Source organism: Pseudocercospora fijiensis, assembly GCF_000340215.1.
Source record: "Pseudocercospora fijiensis CIRAD86 unplaced genomic scaffold MYCFIscaffold_7, whole genome shotgun sequence".
In the NCBI taxonomy this organism is placed as follows: Eukaryota; Fungi; Ascomycota; class Dothideomycetes; order Mycosphaerellales; family Mycosphaerellaceae; genus Pseudocercospora; species Pseudocercospora fijiensis.
This window is the reverse complement of record NW_006921538.1, coordinates 359,611-377,361: the sequence shown is the minus strand read 5'-3', so window position 1 is coordinate 377,361 and position 17,751 is coordinate 359,611. Positions and strand designations below refer to the sequence as shown.

The 17,751-nt window shown below is 45.1% G+C and overlaps 2 protein-coding genes across 2 annotated transcripts; both read left to right on the top strand.

The window, feature by feature from the left end:
• Positions 1–613: 613 nt before the first annotated feature.
• MYCFIDRAFT_38040 (uncharacterized protein) lies at positions 614–3,367 on the top strand (the record flags this gene model as incomplete). Its single annotated transcript, XM_007930631.1, has 1 exon — positions 614–3,367. One exon carries the CDS (start codon positions 614–616, stop codon positions 3,365–3,367), a length of 2,754 nt encoding a protein of 917 aa, XP_007928822.1.
• Positions 3,368–3,961: 594 nt separating this feature from the next.
• On the top strand, positions 3,962–4,628 carry MYCFIDRAFT_112167 (uncharacterized protein; the record flags this gene model as incomplete). The annotated part of the gene is made up of 2 exons (XM_007930806.1): positions 3,962–4,281; positions 4,352–4,628. Coding segments are annotated over 2 exons (597 nt in total), but the record flags the coding sequence as incomplete, so codon positions are not given.
• Between the last annotated feature and the right edge of the window lie 13,123 nt (positions 4,629–17,751).

Below are 17,751 nucleotides of genomic sequence, written 5' to 3'. Positions count from 1 at the left end.
TGCTATGGGCTCGTGAAGGTTCTTGAATAATAATGACGTTCGCTCACAGGCCGTAGAGAAGTGTATAAGTATCCGCCGGGCTTGACGGTGGCCATGGTGGGGTGTATGTGTAGAAGAGATGGATGTGGTGGTGAGTGAATGGAGTGTCGCTTCCGCTTCCGCTTCCGCAGACGTCACACGGCCACGGCCCACGGCCAGCAAAGATGGTCACGCACATGCATCTCGCGCTAGCACTCTCCGGGCGGGCTTGGTAGCCGATTGACGCGGTCCACACGGTCGAGACCTTTCCCAAGACCACGGCCCGCTCTGGTTCCATTCAAAGCGCCAAGGTTGCATCGCCGTGAGCCCTGAGATGATGTTTTGCCTTTCCATCTTACGCCAGAGGTAACATCGTGTCGACTGCTCCTGCATCCCCTGCCAAACACGTCGACCTGTGCGTGAACGTGAACTTCGCAGTGTTATTATTGCTCCGTACATCCCATCACAAGCATCAGCACCGCATCCTGTTCGGCACACACAGACCACCGTCCCGTCTGCATGGGCCCGCCAACAGCACTGTGGATGGGTGCGACAGAGTTCGCTGGCGACGAGAGATTATTATTGCGTGGCAGGAATGGGCGGGAGCGATGAAGGACAGCAGGCCATCGAGCGCCAGACCATCTGTTTTCCGCGCCACGGCACTCAGGATGTCTTGCAAGCGGGACACCCTGGCTTCAACGACGAGATCGCCCGGCTGTATTCCCCTGCAGAGAACAATGCCCTGGAGAGCCTGCTTGCCTTGAAAGCCGACCTGCGACTGGCCTCCACCGACGACTTCTGGACGATCCTCACCGAAGGCATGTCAAAGCTGGTCGGAGCCGACATTTGCTTCGTCATGAAGCGCGTCTTGGTTGATGACCAGGAGTCGGCCGTGGAAATGCCGCCGATTGGAGAGCCAGGGTCATGTCTGATGGCTGCCGCTCTCCATTACCATGCCAACGATGGATCGAAGAGCAATGTCAAGTCGACCAAGTTCCATGCGTATGGATGTCCTTGCGCTTACATGCGCCACGATAAGGTCTTCTTGATTCCTGAACGGCTAGGAGACTTCATCACCAACAACCCCAATCAGCTGCCGACACCGTGCGAAGCATACCTTGCTTTGCCTCTTTTCGCCCAAGGAAAGTGCTTTGGTCACTTTGGCACATTATTTTCCGTTGAGCGAGCACGTCAACGACAGCTATCCTGGGCCTTCATGGAAATGCTACTGCATTCACTGGAAGACTTGATCTGTCAACGGTTCTTGCAGGGCGCCAACTTCATTCGACCACAACAAGACTCTACACCTCCATCTCGCGTCATTCCACATGCCGCAATTACTGCAGCACAGTCACTACGACCTTATGCTGGAAGTTTGTCCCATGAGCTACGGACTCCAATGCAGGGCATTGTAGGCATGCTTGATGTGATGTACGCCACAGTGCAGGAGGCGGTCGACGTGCAGGGCGATCCCAGGCTTCGGAAAGTGTTCGAGGAGCTGAAGGACCAGATCGAGACTGTTCAAGACAGTTCACGCAGAGCCGTGGAAGCAGCAGACAATGTGGTCCACGCTTACGACATGGATATGAGCGTGCCCGAAGCTCCAGCACATCTCTTGGAAGAGCCGAGCGATTCACATTCGCCCTATTCTGCGGCCGCGGAGAAAAGACCTGATATTCTTGTTGCTGGCAGCAACCTACCATTATCTCGTCCTAATAAGCGCCGGCGAGAGGGTGAGATCTCAAGAAGTGGTAGCAACGCCAGTGGCTCTGTTGCTCCTGGGACGGTGAAAAGACCGCGCACGGACCGCACTTTATCTACACAATGCACGCATTGCTCGGAAGTCAAAGAAGGAGTGCAGGAGGCTCAAATTGTTCAAGAGCAGTCGCAAGAGAATGCCACCATTGCGGACGTCCCTTCTGCAGAGGATGCAGCTCTCGCGGCCGGTGTAGGTGGCCAACCACATCGCGTTATCGCACCAGGACTTCGCCACACCAGTCTTCGCGAGCTCCTACAGCATGTCATCAACGAAGGTCTGAAGGTAGGAGGCCGGCCGGACTCCGCCATGGCACAGGAAACGGAGCATGGCGAGATTATCGAAGTCAGGACGAGAGGCTCAGATGGGACGCTGGGGCAGAAGTTCATCGAATGGAGAATCGACCCGAATGTGCCCAACACGATGTTCGTGGACGAAAAGGATTTGAGCAAATTGATCTCATGCGTCTTTTTGAACGCGATTAAATTTACGCAGAGGATCGATGGCCGCATTACCGTCGATGTGCGAATGACCCAGCGAGGACGATACATCTCAATCAAAATGGCCGACAACGGACCTGGCATACCTGCTGCTTTTCTACCTCGACTGTTCAAGCCATTTTCACAGCAAAATGCATCGACCACACGATCAAGCGAAGGTCTCGGGCTGGGTCTGATGGTGGCAAAGGGCATTGCGAGAAAATTGGGTGGCGATCTAAATTGCACCAAGGCTTTGACAGAAGGACCAGACCGTGGAAGTGAATTCGAGATCAAAGTCCCTCTGCACGCTGGAGAGACCATCAGTCGACCGGAATCGCCATTCGGATCACCACTTCCTCGTAAAGCAACAGTAGCGCAGCCGGAATCACCGCTCTTGAAACCTTTGCCCGCAGCACCCGGCAGCCCTCGCAAGCTTTCACGCGCATTGCAAGACGTAGTCGGCAATGGACCAGCGCGCATGTGCGATTTGCCAAGCCAAGCTGCACCATCAACCCCGCCCTCGCCAAAGACCCAAGTTGTGAACGTGACGGTACCAAGAGCTGACACGGACAGCCCGCCAACGACTTTATCCACACCGTCTCCACCGGCACAGATTGAGGCTCCCCGCCCACGATTCAGAAAGTCAGTCGGCAACCCCGAGATCGATCGCGATCTGGCGAAAAAGTACCCACTTACATTCCTCGTTGCGGAAGACAACAAGATCAACCGAAAACTTCTCGTCAGCATGCTGGGAAAGTTTGGATACAGAAGCATTGTCGAGGCTCACGATGGGGCTGAGGCTGTTCGTCAGATGTCGATCCCTCGTGCACCACGCGAGCAGATCGATGTGGTGCTTATGGATCTGTGGATGCCATTGATGGACGGCTACGAGGCTACAGAGCGTATTCTTAGCCTCGACACCATCGCGCAAGACCACAAGCCTACGGTCCTTGCCGTTACAGCCGACGTCACGGATAGTGCGTTGGAGCGTGCTGCGGAGGTCGGCATGAAGGGGTTTATGACGAAGCCGTACAAGCTGCACGACCTGCAGCGGCTGATCATGGAGTACTGCGCCATCACTACGGCTGTTCAAAGTCCTCGTATGCCTTCCTAACACTCACGCATCAGCATGAGAAAGCGCGGGAAGGAACTCAACATGAAACCAGGAAGGCGTTCGGAAGCAAGGCGATGCCGATGCAAGGGAAACGCATTTGGGCTTGGAACGGACTACAGTACGAGCCGGCAATGCCAGATTTTTTTTTTTTTTTTTTTTTTTTTGGTTGTATAGAGAGGAATTTTCCGCGGACCGGACGAAAAGATAACAGATACCCCAGGATGAGTTGGACGCTAGGAAGTCGGCAGCACAAGAAGCATATGAATTGAAAATAGGACAGATAGAGAAAGAAAGATCCGTTTCGGAGATTTGGGTATTTTGAATCTTGTTGTAATTTGAAGGGTATAAGTACTATTTTTGATCTTATGTCATACAATGTGGGCTACAAGCGCGATGGTATCGTTGGGACCGGAGTTGGCTCCGAGAAAGTTCTACTGAGTAGTTCTAGAGCGCGGCTAGGGCCGTGCACCCGCATTTGCATCTGAAGTCGCGAACCAGCGCGTGAACTACATTTCAACCCCGAACTCACAATTCCACTTCCCACAACCACAACCCTCCTCCGCAATCCCCACCACCATGCCATCCACCACCCTAATCACCGACCCAACCCTCCTCTCCGTCCTCTCCGCCGCCGCAGAATCCCGCCGCCAATGTCTCGAAATGCTCACCTTCATCGAGCAAAACGGCGCCTCAGCCTACGAAAGCTCCGACCTCAACCTCTCCCAAAAGAAACTCGCCTCCCGCCTCGCGATTCTGCGGGGTTTGAATCGCAACGCTGTCATGAGTGTGCGGGCTACGAAACAAGAAACTACGGAAGCCAGACAGGAAATCGATTCGCTGCATCTTACGTTGCAGAATTTGTTTTATGAGCAACGGCATTTGAGGGGGGAGATTGGGGCGTGTGAGGAGTACGAGTAAGTTTGGTCGAAGCATCCTCTCTCATGTATGACCTCTTTCAACCAACAACTAAATTCTGTATATCAGTCATAAATACCTTTCCCTCCCCATGCTCCCCGTCGAAGACTTCCTCGCGGAACATCCTCAGTTTCTCGAGGCCTCGGATCATGAGGTTACGATTGCGAGGATTCACGCGGAGTATGAGGCGAGACGTGCGCTTGAGGAACAGAGGTTGAAACTTGTGAAACGGAAGTTGGAGCTTGAGAAGGAGACTCTCGGCAAGAAGGAGGAGTTAGCGAGGTTGGATTTGGAGATTGAGAGGTGGGTTGCGGGGCAGGGGAAGGTTTTGGAGGTTTTTAATAAGAGGGAGGAGAGGGTTAAGGGGGAGGGAAGGAGGAGGGGGGAAGAGGGGGAGGCGTGAGTAAAGGAATTTCAAATTTGTGGGAGACCTCGAAGGTATGAGGGGTGAGGGGTTTGTACCTGTTCCGGCCTGTTCTGGGACTGGTGTCCACTGTCTGAGCTGAGCACCGGATGCTGCGACACGTTAGGTTGCTTTGGAGCTGAACGACTATACGGAATCACATCAGAAGAGCACTCCGAGTAACAGGTGCTGGAGGTTTTCAATGGCCGTGACGACACGTTAAGAGCAGAACTCTCTCTTCTCATGTGAGCGAAGATATCTGCAGCCGCCGTAGCACCCCTACTTCTGCGCCAGACATCCACTGCCTGAGAACTGTCACTTGATGCCATGACACGCAAAGTTCTTTTCGGAGGAGCTGGAGGAGGACCATTCGACGTGAGCCTGCTTAATCGCGTCAGAAGTGCACTCCGAGTACTGGGTGCTGGCCGTGACGACACGTTAAGAACAGAGCTATCTCCTTCTCATGTAAGCGAAGAGATCTGTAGCCACCTACCATTACTCTCGGCCGACTTGACAGCATCACACCGCCTGGCAGTTTCCGTCGCCGGTAAAGACTCGTTGAAGCGGAAGAAGGATCGCAAACGAAATCTCGGCTTGTCTAGATGTGGATATAGATCTCAAGTGCCTCTTTCCTCTCCGCGGCCTATCTAACGCCGATCCGACGAAGCGAAGCGAAGCAGCCTTATAATACAGATATACCGTAATATATAACGCAGTTTTAATAAGCGGCGGTAACCTCTTCTATCCCTAACTATCTATAGTAGCCTACTATATTCTTGTATTCTTAAGTAGAACTACCCTAGTACCGGTAAGCAAAAACTATAAATAATAGTACTATAACGCTTATAGGGGGGTAAATATAAACACGAAAGCGACTTACTAGTACTATTTAATTTAGATATCTATTCGCTAGCGATCTGTTCCTTATATCTCGAGCTCGTTAGGAGTAGTAGAGGAGCTAAATAAACTTATTACTTGTAAGTTGCGTACTAGCTTAGTATTAAGTCGTATACTATAGTAGACAATAGGAAATTCGAGGAACTCGAGTACGAATAATATTATTAAGGTACCTTATACTAATAAGTTAAGAATCTCGAGTATAATAAGTTCGGAGAAGATAATAAAATATTTACTACTAGTAGTAGTATATACGAAGAATTTTTTTTTTACTACTACTCTTTTTTACTTACTAGCTACTAGCCTAGTTATAAGTAGTATTGTTTCCTAACGGCTATACTAGTACTCTATTTAAGCTTTAGGTAGGTATTAATCTAGATAATAAATCTATAAATAAATATACTAGCCCTAAGATAAGTACCTTATAGTCTATAGATAACTATAATATCTAATTGTTAGGACTAAAGAGGTTATACGTAATTAGTATATAACTAGGCTCGAGTAAAGCTAGGGTCTTAGTACCTTAGGTAGGGCTTAGCGCTTAGCGTTAGGCTAACTTGCCTACCTTCCTCCCTCTCCTCTTAGCTCTCTATCGAATACTATACTAATTTACTACTACCCTATCTACCTACTAATATAACCCTTCTTATATAGTATTCGATCTACCCTTTAAGAGTAGTAGCTAGATAGTCCTTATTTCAAGCTTTTAGCGGTATAGCTACGAAAACTATCGATTTAACTATATTATTATAGCCCGCGGCTACGCCTTTATATATAAGACCCTAGATGCCTTAGGCATCCGCTAAGCCTTAGCATCCGCTTAGTTAGTACTCCGGACTATTTCCTTCGCGCTTCCCTCGCGCTCCTCTTAGATAGTAAAGGACGGAAACTAATACTACTACTACTACTTATAGCAATAGTATAGGCTACTAAGGGTAATATAACCTATAGCAATATAGGTAGCTATATTTAGCAAGATAGGATAACGAGACTGTCGCTTAGGCTAATAACTAGAGCCCTATAATATAGGCATTATAGAAGTGTAATATAAACAATATGCTATACGAGGTTAATAATCTGTCTACTCTATAGAAGGAGGCCTCTTATATAGGCTTAAAACTAGCCTATAAGTATAGGGCCGGTTACTAGCTAATATCCCTCCCTTTCTTCGTATCTAACTAGATACGCTTTATATTGCGCGTATAAAACAAACATATATGCGTCCTTAGCGCTCTTAGCTAAGGCCGTTTTTAGAACTCCGTAATAATACCCCCGGGGTAGCATTAATCCTAGATACTATAATTATACAAAAACAACTTCCTAAGCAATACTATATAGACTTACTATTGCTTTAACGCGCCGTAATCCTTACTAGCAATAACCTTATCTACTAGTCGGTTCTCGAAATCTCCTCTATATACGTAGAAGCTATTAGTATCGAAGTACTATCCCTCGTAGAAAGCTTAATTAACGAGGAGGTTAGTAGCCTTTTCCTTCGTAGCATTCTCCTAATTGTATAGATATTCCTTAAGTCCCTCGTTATTAAGCTAGAGGATCTATTCAACTTCGTTCTAAACAACGTAACTTAACTAAGGAATCCTACTAACTAGGGCGTCGGAGATATAGCCGAGGCCTTCGACTAAGATAGCCGTAGGGAAAGCGAATAGTACGAAGGAGTTAGAGGCTAGGAGAGCGGTTAGATTGCGGTACGCTTTAGCAACCTAAGAGACTATTAAGTTCTCGTAGCCCTTAACCTTAGTGCTATTAATAACGCGAGAGTAGCCTAGGTTAATTAATATATAGTTGCTCTTAGTCTTTAGATTACTATATAGTAGGTATAGTACCTAAATAGAGACTTCGCATTCCTTTAGAGGGTTAAGGATCTATTCCGCTTTACGCCCCTCGCTATTAGGCTAACTATCGAATATATAGTCGAGGTCGTCGTCGGTAAGGTGCTTATTAGTAAGCTTGCCGATCTTGCTTAGTAGAACTAGGCTACGAGCCTTAAGCTTCTTAACCTAGTTCGTAAAGACCTCGGGATAGTATATACCTTTAATAATAGTAGAGCAGCTAGTCTTATCCTTAGATATAAGGCAGACCTTAATACGTAGGTAACTAGTACCCTCGCTAGCTGCGAGCTTAACTATATCTTGTCCGAGACGAGTAGACTCCTTAGAAGGACAGTTTTTATAAGTACCGCTAACCTTAAAGAACTTAGTAGGCTTAGGGATAGAGATAAGCTCGTATATATAATTAGGTCGAAGAGCGATAGCTAAGAGCTATAGGGCAGGGTACTAGCGGACGATTTAGTTGCTTATACTATAAGTTTAAAGGGCGTTACGGCCTTCTTGCTTAGACTTAGGCATCGCACGTATATACTAAAGGTACATTTTAAACTCCTCCTATATTAGGTCGATAAAGAAAGGAAGATATGCTCTACGAGGCTCTTATAACTAACTAAAGACTTAAGGGAAGATAGTATTGCTAGTCTAGCGAAAGCGGTCGAAGGAGGTACCTTAGCTAAGGATGCCGGTAACGAACTTGCTCTAGCGATCTGTTAGCGTAAGGGCGCGAGTAATAGTACTAGTAGGGTTAAACGCGTAGAGTCCTAGAGATATCGGGGCGGTAACAGGGCGTCTAGGAAACTAGTTAGTATAGGCCTAGTTAGTCTTAAGAGTAGCGAAGGCATCTTAATTAGCGACATTACGTCTAATCTTTAATAGGCGGCTAATAAGGACACTCGTCTTAGTACTAGTATAGAGACTATACGCCTTAGCGGCCTTCTTAATATAGCTAGCATATATAGTAAACGGCTCTTCGCCTAGCTTACTAAGGTCGTCGTACTACTAATAGATAGATAGAGCGATAGATGCTTTACCTATATCGGCCTTAGGAACTATATCGATCTTAGTAATAAGATATGCGATAGAGTTACCCTTATAGGAACTATAGATGTTCTTAGTTAATAGCATCGGCGAGAGGCCTCTATACCTACGCTTACTAAAGGAACCTTCGGAGGAAACACTGTCTTCTAGTAGCGTATCTAGTATATTAATATCCGAGTTACTATAGTTAGTACTAGAAGGTGCAGTAGACTTCTTAGCGGCCTTCTAGAATGCCTAGCGAGCCTATAACGCCTTCTAACGCGCTACTTCTGCCTTAGCGCGCTTATCTTAAACTTCTTAAAGGACCTTACGGTTGCGGGTCGAGCGACGATCTTATACCTATATCTCTATAGCGAGCGCTAGACTAGTAGCCGTATCGGCTTCCGTCTTAAGACAAAGGACCTTGCGTTCGAGAACATCTACGATAGGAGCCTCTTAACCCTTAATAATAAAACCTATACTATTAATACGATAGCCCTTCTCTTTTAGTAGATCTTTAGTAGACTAGGCGTTAAGATCTACCTCGGCAATAGCGTCCTTATACCGCTTCTAGTAGGCTATTATAAAGTCGTTAAGTGCGAAGGTTAAGTTAACTAATTACTTGCCGTACTTCTTACTAGTAGTAGAGACTCGATAGATTATAGTACGGGAAAGGTACTCTACTCCCTCGCGACGGACCGGATACTTATTAACGAACGACGCAACCTACTTAGTACGCTCTTGTCTATCGTAGGCGAAGTTAATAAGGCTCTTTAGGAGACTGCTCGGACCTCCCTACTACTCGAAGGCTTAATTAAGGTTCGTAAAGCGTATACGAATCGTAGTGCCCGCCGTCTCGAGGCTATAAACGATAGGAAAGGCTTAATAAAGCTCTATATCCTAAAGAACGTCTCGCTTGAAGATACGCTTACTAATGTCCTAGCGTAAGTTGTTTATACCGTATAATACTAAGATAGTAGCCTTCTTAATATTTCGGTCGATAACGCGTAGTAAGGTACGAGCGGTCTTAATCTTCTTTTAGGGGTCGTCGATAGTAGTAACGATCTAGAAATAGTGCTCGAGACTAGTTATAGCGACTAAGGCGCTATCGGAGGGGGCTTCGATCGGGACTAGTACGGCTAGGTTAAGGGCTAGTAGGTTGCTACTACTGCTAGCGCCTAGCGGATTTAGGGCGCCGGAAGATATCTTAGTCGACCGGAGCGGAAAGGAGTTAGTAACAAGTTTGCAAAAACGTTCGTAGCTTATTAATAATAATTAAAGGGTTTAGATAGAAGAAGAGGGAGGGGGGGTAGGCGGTAGTAAGTTAGTTAGTATTTAAGTAGAAGAAAGAGCTTAGAAAGCTCGCCTTAAATAGGGTACGAAGGTAGCGTAGTCCGTATATTCCGGTAAAGCAAACGGATAACGACTATATATAGACCCTAAAAAGTAAAGCTATATACGAGACTCCTTTATTAGTAGGGTAGGCTAAAGTTTAATAATCGATCTAGCTAATTGCTAGTAGCGACTACGCGCCTTTATTAACCTCTAGCTTTCGTAGATTCTCGCGTACTCGAAATATAACTAGTTAGTTCGAGTACTTAGTAGTAGTCTATAGTAGTAAGGCTAGCGGGACTAATAACACCCCCGGGGTAGTATTAGCTTCTCTCTAGAGATGCTCGGCAACTAGGAGCAAATCGCCTAGGCCTAGCGCAGCTTATATTAGCTTATAGCACTATCGTTATAGGTATAGCATTACCTTTTATAGTAGCAGGCATATAAACGTAGCCCGTACGTTCTTCTTTCTTCTAGACACTAAGCTTAGCGGCCTAAGGTCCCTATTCTTAGAGGCTATAGGCCTAGGTTGCTACGTCTATCTAAGAGCTAGGAAGGGAGAGGGATCCTCCCTTTCTTAGTATCCTACGTAACTAATACTAATTAGGGTAGGAACAATTCTCTCTAGCGGGGTATCTTATTACCGTTGCTACCTAAGGGTAGTTGCTAGAGACTAGGTAACTAGAGGGAAGTAGTCCTAGAAGGGTAGGGGGGTTAGATTCGGCTAGCTTCCGAATGCTACCTCCGGGGTATTATTCGGAAGTTATACCTCGTACAGTTCTTTCTAAGGAAACACAAAAGGAGTAAAGCTATAGCAATATTAATCGAGGGCAAAAGACAAAAGAGCAAAACAATAGACAAGGTAAAAGCAAAAGAGGGCAATAACTAAGAGCATTAATATCCGTAGGAATAGGCAGTAAGGACTAAAGCTAAAGGGTAGCGCTCTGCATTAATAGCGCGGAGAATAGTTAATAGGTAAGGAAAGCAACGTAGCGGGAAGGGCAAGCAATTATTTAGTCTCGGGGTCGTCTAGCTATAATTCTAGGCAGTCTTTATCGCTAGACTAGTTAGGTTCCTCGGAGTTAGAGTTAGATAGCTAGAAGTCTAGTTTACTATTAGAATCGGAATTAACATCGGAAACGCTCTATATATAGTTAATCCGTATATAACCCTCCCTTTGTTCTTAAGTTATTCCTAATAGCTTACTAAGACGAATCTAGGGATAGGCATAGTTCTTAGGCAGAATAGGATCTATAATAGCGGTAGGATCCTCCTCCCGATAGGTATCTAAGGACGGTAGAGGGTCTATAGAGGCGCTAACTTCCTCCTCGGTCGGCGGAGGGTAGGTAGGGTCGCGTAACTTAACGATCTTCTTTAGATTAGCCCGAGGGTAACTGTGCTTTAAGGTAGCACTATCTAGCTCTTAAAGAAGGTATACGGAACCTAAGTAAAGGACCTCCTTTACTCTATAAGGACCCTTCTACTTAAAGGCTAGCTTATAGGAGTAACTATACTCTAGTTCGGACCGGTATAGAAGGACTATATCGCTAACCTTTAGAGGTTCCTAATTAATAGTATTATAGTTATTAAAATACTACTTAGCCTCTTTCCGAAGGCGACGTTGTCGAGTAAGACCCTCTTAAGAAGTCGTAGTTATGTCTTTAAGAGCCTTAGCCCGTAGGGCAAGAAGATCTGCCCTAGTACGAACAGATCCCTAATCGTAAACGCCGTACGTGCGATAGGACAACTTAATAGGAAGAACGGCGTCCCTCCTAATTATAAGTTCCGCTAGTGTAAGTCTAGTCGTGTCGACAATAGTAGTTCGGTCTGCCTAGAGAAGGGCTAGGACGCGGGTAGAGATAGGAACTAATCTGTCGCTACTATTAGTTATCTTAGATAGGGCATTAATTAACGACCGATAGCCGCGCTTAATAATAGTATTCGACTAGGGATAGTACGGGGAGATGCGAACGTTCTTCGCCCTATATAAAACAAGTAGCGCTTAAACCTCCTTAGCTATATTGTTCGTAGCGTTGTCTAAGATAACCTCGTAAGGTGTTCCCTAGCGGCAAAACAGATCCTTAAATAGGAAGGTAGCTATATTACGGGCATTAATAGCACCGCAACCCTTATAGAAATAATAGGCCTCCGGCTATCGAGAAAGACCCTCTCGAATAATATATAGGCTATTATTGCGGCTAAGATAGACCCTATTACTATACTACCGCTCCCTAACTAACTAGGTAGTAGGGATACGTAGCTCTCCTAGACGTCGGTAGCCGTTCCTAAAGTTATACTTAGGACAGCTCTTATAGTAGCGGGAGATATTAGCCTATACGCCGTCCTACTAGTAGCGTCGACGAAGGATATCGAAGGTGCCCTCCGCCGCCTAGTAGCTAAGTTTATCGTAAACGGAACGAAGGATTTCTTGTCGGGCTACCGGATCGTTAATAATACGCTAGAGCGGTACATTAACTATAGCCTATCGCTAAAGGATGCGATCCTTAATAAGGAACCTCCGAGAATAGCGAATAATACGACGGTATTAACTCTTTAATAGACCGGGAGCTCTCTTCGTATAGGTAAGGAAGTAGGCGATATTATAGGAGTCGTCGGAGTAGATCCTATTAAGGATATTATCCCTACCTAGTTCGCCTACCTTAGTATTATACTAGTCCTCGCCGTTAGCAGTAGGGCCTTCGTTAGGCTAGTTACTAGGTTAGTCGTCGGCAGTAGACCTAGTAATTACCGGCATAGCGTTAATATAGAAGGCAGTAAAGAAGGTACGGTTAATAACCGCGTTAATATTCTCTTCTTCTATTATCTCGGCGATATCCTCTTTTATAGCAGGCCTTCTAGAAAGGCTATCCGGTCTAGTATGCTTCTTACTAGGAACATAGAAGACGTCGAAATTAAACAAATAGATCTAGGCAACCTACCGAGCTATTATAGAGTTAGGTAGGTCGGAGGCTATATAGTTAAGTTAATAGACTAGCGTCTAAGCGTCGACTTCTAGGCGAAAGAATACTCTAAAAAGCTAAGGACGGAACTTCTTAAGAGCCTTATAGACACTAAGGCACTCTCGCTTACTAGTATCGTATCGGGCCTCGATTAGTTTCTATAGACCGGACTTGTACCGGATAGGGTAACGTAAGGAGGGCTCCTTACGATTACACTATATTAGTATCTCGCCGTAGCCTTCCCCGCTCGAGTCGATAGCGACAATTAGTAGACCTGCGCCTTCCGAGTAGTTAATAGAGGTAAGCGTAGGCGCGCTAACAAGTGCCTTAGTAACCTTGTCCTTAGCGGCTTAGTAAACGGAGGTCTATTCAAACTCTATATCCTTCTTAAGCAAGGCGTATAGAGGCTTGTATACTAACGCAAAGTTTTCGACCTAGATACGGAAGTAGGAGACTACTCTAAGCTAGATCCGGACATCTTTCTAATAGGTAGGGTCTAGCTAGGACACAATCTTTAGGACCCGTATATTGTTAGGATAGCGGCTATTCTTATTAGTAATAAACCCGACAATATTTATACGCTTGTATAGGAGCTAAAGCTTTTCCCTATATACTGTTAAGTTAGCCCGCTCTAAGTCGTAGAGGACACTATCGAGGTTCTAGATATGTTTAAGAAAGAACCTACGGATGCTAGGCTCTACTTCTTCGTTATTATACCTAGTTTTAGGGCCTTTAATGCTAATATCGTTAAGGAAAGGCATCGCAGTATAAGAAATATATACCGCGAGGACTTAATTTATAATACGTACGAACTAGGCTACTAAGTTAGTCGCCCCTTAGAGAAGGGTAGTTTGTCTATATAGTCTAAGAGGCGTTTCGAAACTAGTTAGGTCTCTACTATCGGGGTAGAGAGGTATCTAGTCGTAGCCCGAGAACACATTAACTAGTAAGGCTACTATATAATTAGTAAAGGCTTCCGAGAACCTATTAGTCTCCGGGGGAAGGTTAGTATCTCTAATCGTAACCGTATTAAACTTTTAGGCAGCGTTAATTAGCCGGTACTTCTTTAGTTCCCTAGGAGCTGTCTTCTTCTAAACTAGGAAGTATAGATTGCGATACGAGGTATAGGAAGGCTCTAAGGTGCTAGCCTTTATACGCTGCTGTATTATGTCCTTAACTATACCTCTTAGGCTTAGGTTTAGCTTAAACCCTAGGTAAGCCTAAGGCTTATACTCGATCGTTCGGATCCTCTATAGAGGGGCAACCTCCGGGTCAATCCTACCTAGATACGTAAAGTTATATACTAATACGGCTTCGCGGTTATATAGAAGCTCGTATAGTAAATCTAGTTTAAGATCCGAAAGCTCGATGCTAGGTTTGACTTTCGCTAGTCTCTCTAGCGTTAGCCTTAAACCCCTAGGAATAGTAGAGAACTTCTTTGTAATATACCTCTAGTCGTACGGACTATCCCTAGGTATTAATATCACTTCGCGGTTAAGGCGCTTTTGTCGCTAGTTAGGATTTCCGCTAGGATTAGACCTATTAGTTATATATACGCTGCCTTTTACGGGCTTAATCTTGTTAGCTACCCTCTTATATAGGGTATATATACTAACCGCTCGTAATACCCGAGCCCTCTCTCTTTAACGTTAGGCCCGGAGATTAGCGTAATAGAACAGCGCGTAAACTTTATTAGAAGTCTCCTTAAGTCGGTAGGTATATAGCTAGTAATCCTAATTTATAATTCCGGCGAAAACGTTAGATTCCTAATAATACCCCCGGGGTATTATTCGATCGGCGCTCTAATTAGTTAGTTCGGATTCGGGCTCGGGTAGATCCGCTTCCGGCGGCGATAATTGCGATAGCATTATTACCGAGATTCGTATACTAGGTTGTCGTTACCGTATTATTATACTCGCTATCGCTTCGAGTATTCGCCTCCTTAGTATAGAGCCTAGAAACTTGCCTTAACGTATAGAGCGGCGTACCTCTAGATATAACCTATTTAAGCTATACTAACTTACGGCGCAGATTGCCGGTCTTATAACCGCGCTATAGCGTTTCCCGAAGAGCGCTTAGAAGTAGCAAGGATATCCTCGTAGGACTTGTAGCTAGTGTTTCCGATATAACTAGTAAATACGACTCGGTTACCCTTCTAGTTAGCGATAGTTCCTTCCTAGGAGCTATCGTCGCAGTTGCGCTAGATACCCCGGGTTATATAAGACTATAGACGACCTAGAATAATTAGCGTATTCGGGTTAGCGGCAATCTAGAAGGTAAAGGAAAAGCATATACCGAAAGCGTCTACTATAACATTATAGCAGGCACCTACTAGCGTAACCTCCCTATTTACTCCCTATATACTAAGGGAAACATCTCTGTTTATTAGCAGTCGGAGCTATTTAGCCTAGCGCTTACTTATAATAAGTGACTCTAAACTATTATTAAGTATTGCTAGCAACTGCTAACTATAGCTTCCGATAGTAACTTAAATATAGATAGTAGGAACGATAGCGAAGGAACGGGTAACTGCGGAAAGGTCTATATTATTAGGGATAGAGTAAAGTTCCTTAGGTCGAGGAGGTCCTACTCGACCGATTTGTTAGCTAGTAAATTAGACAGCCTTAATAGAAACTAAAACCGAAGTAGGGTCGGCATTATTACTATCCCCTCGGCCTATCTCCTTAATCCCCTCTTTATTACTATTATCGATAGTCTCCTAGCTCTCGTAGGTTACTAATTCGCCTTCTATAGACTCCTAGGCCCCTAAAAATTTAGGAAGGAACTATAGGGAAGAGACGTCGATATAGTCCTCTCGCCCCTATTTGCGTCGGAGGGCTATAAGGTCTTTTATAAAGGTAGTATCGTTAGGGATCTAGCTCTAGAATAGGTTAGTAGGCAAACCGTATACTAGAAGCTCTCCTATAGATACGTTAGACTTAAGGTCTAGGAACTATAAAGCCTAGAAGAGAGCATTTGCCTTTATATCGTAAGAGTTAGTAGGCCCGGCACTATACTTCTTTATATACCTATTAAAGCGAAAGCTCTTTAGGTCGGCTAACTTTCGTTTATAGGCCGGCGGGTTAGCTAGGCCTAGGGTACTACTAAGGTCGGTAGTATTATCCTCTATATCGATATCTAGAGTCTCTAGGACCTCCGGAGTAGCTATACTAGCTCGGGTTGTACGGTCTTTAGCTATCTAGAGTGTCTTAGTTTTAGCGACTAATTCTCGCTATTTCTTAGCCTTATTAGCTACCTGCTTCTTAAGTATCCTAGTAGGGGCTGCCGCACTAGGGCGGGTAGGGTTCTACGGGCTCTTACCCTTGCCCTAGGACTAGGTTTAGGACGACTAAGTTTAGGACCTTATAGTAGCGTAGATATCTATACTATTCTTAGTAACCGCGTAAACATTAGTAACTGCGTCCGGGTCCTAAGACACAAAGTTGACTTTAATAGGCTTAGTAGTACTATTACTACTCCGCTCCTTAACCTATTTTACCCTAACCTTCTAAGTTTCTCGTTTAGCAATAGCGGCGAGGGTACTATTCCTAGTATCCTTAAACTCGATCTTGCTACTATACTTCTTCTCTAGAAGACTCCTAAGTTAAGGCAGCTTCGGGGCTCTACGATCCTACTCGAAGTTAATCTTGTCGCCGGTATCGGTATAGTAGAACCGACTATTTACTTATATAACGAGCTTCCTCTTAAGAAGCTCTTTCTAGATAGGGTAGTCCGATTAAATATATTTGAAACCGCCGCACATCTAGCACTTACTATCTAAGTTAGAATAGATCTTCCGTATAGCGTAGACGTTAACTAAAGGGGCCTTAGGGTAGTTAGGATTAGAGACCTAGTAGACTAGTAGTACATCCTTTAGTATACTAGTATTAATAACCTCCCTAACTCGCTATAGTGCTTTCGCATTAAGGTTGAGCTAGGCTAGGGATTTAGCTAAGTCCGCAACGTCCTAAGAATACTTAGTAATAGTAGGAGTTACGGTACTAGGACTACTTTGCGATTTAGGAAGAAACTTAGGTCCTCTAGTTCCCGAGGTATCGTTCCTTACCTAAGCTAGGTTATTCCGGTCCTCGCCGTAAATGAACTTCTTCGTATCGGCGGAGCTATTAATATCGTCTTTAATAGCCTCTAGGACCTCTTTATACTTCCTAAAGGTCTCGGGATTAGCTTTGCTAAGCTTGTAGCGACGGAAGATACGCTTAGCCGTAGACTATAGTAACCCTTTAAGGAGCAGCCTCGTTCTCTAAGAATTCTCGAGGTCCTACTAGTCGATACCGTCCGCTAATTTAACAAACTCGCGGACGTACTCCTTTAGGTCGTTATCTTCGGTACGCCTCTCTATATAGAGGTTCTTAAGCTACGTACGACTGCCTTTAATACGACGGCTATCGCGATCCCGATACTCCCTTATAAAGGCCTACTTAAAGACCTCCTAGTCGGTATTAGACTTGTCGTCCTTTTCTAGGTAGCTAACTAGGGTTCTAAGGGTTCGGTAAAGCTTAGTAATAGTAGTCCTCGTAAGGGACCGGACCTTGTACTAGTCCGACTCCTCTTCGAGTCTATACTCGGCTAAGTTGTCCTTAAAGCGTTCTACGTGCGCTATAGCGTTCTACCCTTCGAACAAAGGGTTTCTACTACTTCCTAGCTCTAGCGGGCGACGTCTATTCTAACGGAGAAGGTTAGTTTGCCCTTAAATTATCTTTATAACGATATTGTAGAGAGCCTCGGGTATAGAAGGCTCGATAGCCCCTAGGTCGACGGCGCTTATAATAACTAGTCGTCGCCTAATTTCTTCGTTAATAGAGTTAGGTACGTTTTTAGATTCCGAAGATTCCGCTAATTCGTAATACTCGCTTCCGCTAGAGCTTATTTGATTGTTATAAAGTAGTTAAAATAAAGTGCTATAGGAAAGTGTTTTTAGTATATATTATAGGTTTAGTTTGTTTCGATGTTGCTATACGAGAAAGTAGTATCCTAGCTGTTTTCTTCTAATAT